This window comes from Sinocyclocheilus rhinocerous, unplaced genomic scaffold, assembly GCF_001515625.1.
Source record: "Sinocyclocheilus rhinocerous isolate Xijiao unplaced genomic scaffold, SAMN03320098_v1.1 scaffold303, whole genome shotgun sequence".
NCBI classification, from domain to species: Eukaryota; Metazoa; Chordata; class Actinopteri; order Cypriniformes; family Cyprinidae; genus Sinocyclocheilus; species Sinocyclocheilus rhinocerous.
The window spans coordinates 918219-923007 of NW_015656152.1; the positions used below are offsets into that span (position 1 = coordinate 918219).

A 4789-nucleotide genomic window follows, 5' to 3' on the forward strand; every position below is an offset into this window, starting at 1 on the left:
TTATATATATATATATATATATATATATATATATCTCATTATTTAATTATCACATACAATTTAGTCCAACTCCACTGTAAAAGAAATGCTGTGAAATACAACACGATCACAGCCAAGTTTTGATGTGTAATAAACCGCCACAAGGAGCAGGATCTTTGGATTGAATGAGATGTACACGTATTACAGGAGTGACTATTGGACAAAAGAGCTGTCAATCATCCAATAGCAAAACCCCTCAGGTCAATTCCACTGCCCGAGTAAAACAAGGGTCTGTAAAGACCCCGTGACACAGAACAGAAGGGAGAAAAAAAGGGACAGCGAAAGAGAAGAGAGAAACCCAAAGTGAATGAAATAAGAAACCAAAAACACACCTGAGCTTGGAGTTGCATAAATGAATCAACAATATCAGGATGATCCCTGGGCCCTAAAATATAATAAAGATGAAACTTAAGAAATAATAAGAATAATAAGAATATATACAAACAGTAAAAAAACAGATCGAACAGTCATGTGGAAAGGAAAAGTCAACTGGACGGAAATAATCGCACGCGTGAGAGAAGTAGGGCAGAGAAAGAGGAGGGAACATGAACGACTTGAAGGCAGTAGCGAAAAACAAAAAGAAAAAACAAAAAAAGACAGATCAATGAGTCCGTTCTGAAGGGGAGAAACAAAGAAGGAAAAGAAATAGAAGTAACGAGAGAAAGAAAAGAAACCTAAAAAACAAAAGAAACAGTGGGTTTGGAGTGGGAACCCAGGAGGCACCTGTTACTGTGATGACACTTGTGTTGCTTACTTTCTTTTTAGTGTGCGTTTTATTTGTTTTCATTGTCTGTAAATTCAATTCATACACCCGACTGGCCCGCCGCAGCTGGTGAGCACTTGGTTCCCACCGCCACCCCGGAAGAGCAAGGTAGCAGTCAGTCCCAAACTTCCCTCCCTTTGCTGTTCCCACACTCCAAACAAGACCCCGCCCCCTCAAACCCAGACCCCGCCCACCCGTCAAACCCTGCCCCTTCACAGAAAACAAATGACAAACAAACACACAGGCCACGGCAGGTCCTCTCGGCCATGTCACCGCATCGGGATAAGAGTGTTATCACTCACATTTCTGCTGAATTGGAAATGACGTGGTTAAAACAGAAGAACGTGAACAATGACAAACAGGAAGTGAGGGATGCAAGCGCACTAGAGGACACATGCAAAGAACAACTATGTGAGAGAGTGTGTGTGCGGTAGGGAGTCATGCTGGACAATTTTAGGCTGTTTTCACACTTCTTGTCACTGGTTGGTCCAAACCAGAAAATCGATACCGCCAAAAATGGAAAATTTGGTTATTTGCCAAACAAGTTGGTGTTTTAAGTCTGAATAAGACGAGATGAAGGATATCTTGTTTAGGAACACACTGAATGAATACAATATAAAAATGTTTTTTTTTTATCATTGAAAATTATCGAAGTATGTTTTAAAATAAAATACTATTCCAGTATTTCTATTTCACGTTTAATTCAATGTGTAACTTGTTACTTTGTAATTATTTGTGGAATTTACTAACAATTTCTGAGTGCAAATTGTATCAAAGTAAATCATACATCACATCTTTTTCAGTGCTTTCATTAGATTTACATCAGTAATTGCATTACATTTCATTTCTTTGTATGTCTCTACATATAGCAGAATGGCAATAAAGCTCACTTGACTCGAAGAATCTGCAAGCTGACAGTAATCAAGCAAAGGAAGGCATGTTTTTCATTCAGGTCAACAAGAAAAGTGGGTGGAAGTGGTGGAATGAAAAGAGTGAAGCCCTAAGACAAGTTTAACAGGTGTGCAAAGCAAAATCCCCAATTTATGAATGCATACACAGCATTAATAGGGCTGCATTCATAATCATATTAATACAAGCTGTGTGAAAACGCTTTTGGATCGAAGCGTGTGTGAAACTCATGGAGTGAAAATTTGAAGGATCAAGTCACCACACCATTTCAGAAAACAAGAACAGTTTCATAAGACCATGCCCATTTCTGAACTCTGCTTGTGTGTGCGGGTTTTAAAAAACAGATACATGCAAACAACTGGAAACAGTGAGAGTAAAGACATCAAAACCACGTGATTTCCTTCATCCTCTGGAGCTGGATGTTCCCAGCATGCCTACCTTGCTGGAAGATGGTCAGAGTAACAGAAGTGACCAATTCAAACAGCGCTTTGATTGGGGGGAAATGATTCGTTTCGCTGGCAAATATGTGGACCATCTGCAAGAGAACAAAATCAATCAAACAAAACTCATCGGAAGCAGCACAACACATTCAAGCTTTCTCAGTTTTCAAAATCAAATTTGAGAATTTTAAGGCTTGCACAAATGAAATTAATACCATATGTCCATATAGAACAACCCAATACAATCTCATAATAAATCTTGTCATTCAGATTATTAATTAATCAGGCACACATTCAACTATAAAACAAGTTTAAATGCGCAAGATGTTTTATTAAATATTTACATATGTAATGAAATGTATTTACATACTTATATATCCATAGATATGAGTTAGAGGTTACTGATACGATAATACTGTGTTTAGAGAAGGGCAATAAAAAGATTACTGCGCAGATACTAGTAAAATCTCTTTTTTACTAGTATCATGTTAAATAATGTTCTTAGTCTTAGACGGGGCAGTTCAGAGAGAAGCTACAAGAGTTCACGTTGAATTAAGTGCCAGATACAGTTCATTGTGTAACCAAAATACCAACAATATCCAGAAAAATTATTTTATGCATAATGTGAGACTTTTAATTGTATCGTAATCCTGTTTTTCTGTCCCAAAATATAAGATCTAAAACGATGTATTTAAACCTTAAAACGATCATTTAAAACTTTGTGACCTTAAATTTAAACTCTTATTTTGAAATTCAAAAAGATGAATACAACATATTACAAAATAACCACCATAAAGTAAACATCGTCATATTCCATCAACAGTTGATCATAAGCAACCTATTGGCATAAATGTGTGCCATTCATAGATTGAACTGCTCTATAACTGCGAGCCTGCAGAATTACATTTTGAACGTGTAGAGATTACATTTACGCAATTCAATCACAGCCTTTTGAAGTTTAATAATCCAATTAGGCTATATCATGATTCCTGTTCTTCCGTCCCGAAACTGAATGATTCAACAATAATTAATGAACTTTACAACACTGACATAGTTACTGAACTGAATTGAACCAATGAACTAAATTGAGCTGAATAATCACACTATTATATTCTGTAGAGCTGCTTTATAGCTCAAACTGACTTTGTTTCATAACTGATGCATTTACATTTACACTGTTATTTTCCTGTTTTATTAACGTGAAACTGCTTTGAAAATCTGTGTTGCATATATAAATGTGACTTGACTTGAAATGATAATTAAGACTTTTGTTTTTCAGACTGCTTATGGCCTCAAACTTGATCAAACTTCTTTAAGGACCCGCAGGACATTACTGTCTTTATATAAAGATACTTCTGTTCTGTGTGTGTCGTATACCTGGCGTGTTAAATCCAGTGCAGATGCCTGCGGTATGGTACTGTACATCTGCCCCAGCATCTCACTCAGCTGAGACACCATGGGGGCAAAATCATGCAGGAGAGTTTTCACAGACTTCTCAAAGATGGCACACACCGCCTAAGAGAGAGCAGAATTAAATCTGTCCTGCATCCGTATGGAAAAGATACATCGGAAACTATGACACAATCTGGAGATGAAGCAGAATAAGGAGTTTGTGATGAATCTTACCTCCACAACCTGCGAGTCATTCAGCCATTTACTGAGGACCGTCTGTATCAGTGCAAAGACCTGCTGGAGCACCACCACCACCTAAAACACACAAACACACTCTAGTCCACCTCTGACACATGCGAACGTCTGCTTCAGAGTGACCGCGGAGAGCTGGAATGTGCTTACAGGGTTGGGGCCTGTCTGGGGCGGGGCTGATTTGATGGGCGGGGCATTCTCTCCTGACTCCTCCTCCTGTTTGGTGATGTCCAGCGTGGTGAAGAGATTGGACAGCAGACCAAGGATGTGAATAATGGCCAGTTTATTCGAAGGGTTTGGCTGAAAAAAGAAACCAGGGTCAAATTGTTATTCAATATGCCTTATTTTAAAGGGGCCATATTTTACAATCTCAATGCATACAGACAATTTTAATTTTTTTCTCTGAAATCCACTTATGAATTCAGTTAAGATTTCATGCATTATCTAGTTCTCCTTGACCATTTTCCTCTCAATCACATAGATTAAACTGAGCATTTCTGCTACTCTAGCTTTAAGACGTCTGTAGCTAAAGTTCACATACTAGCAGAGCTCAAACAGTTGTTCGCAAAGGCAGACCAAGTTAGGGCTGAACAATAACAAAATATAATCGCAACATGGCTTATAGTGCAATATTAAAGTAAACAAATTAATGCCACTTTTAATAATACATTTTATTACTGTAATTTTACAGCTGCACTGTAAAATAAAATAATTATTGTTATTTTTCTTAAATACTCACTTTTTTATTTTACACGGAAATAGTATTATTAGAATAGTAATAAATATTGTTTTTAGTAATCTTTTTTTTTTTTTTATAATAAAATAATATTTATAGCATTATTATTTTATAATTATGTATTTATTCTAGGGATGCACCGATACCGATACTGGTATTTTGGTATCGAGCTTGTCGAGTGAATATACCTTTCTCACAGACATCACTGGAAAGTTTGTAGTTCGGTCGGATATGTCAAAAACAAGTAAGTAAAACAAT

General features: G+C 36.9%; 1 protein-coding gene across 1 annotated transcript in view; it reads right to left on the bottom strand.

Moving 5' to 3' along the window:
* LOC107719407 (importin-13-like) overlaps positions 1–4789 on the bottom strand; it is a 43104-nt gene that overhangs the window by 7301 nt on the left and 31014 nt on the right. Inside the window, exons 12-16 of the mRNA XM_016526820.1 lie at positions 3946–4095; positions 3778–3858; positions 3529–3666; positions 2150–2246; positions 372–424 (exon numbers count right to left, since the gene is read on the bottom strand). Coding sequence (XP_016382306.1) covers positions 372–424; positions 2150–2246; positions 3529–3666; positions 3778–3858; positions 3946–4095 — 519 coding nt within the window. The remainder of the gene's footprint in view (positions 1–371; positions 425–2149; positions 2247–3528; positions 3667–3777; positions 3859–3945; positions 4096–4789) is intronic.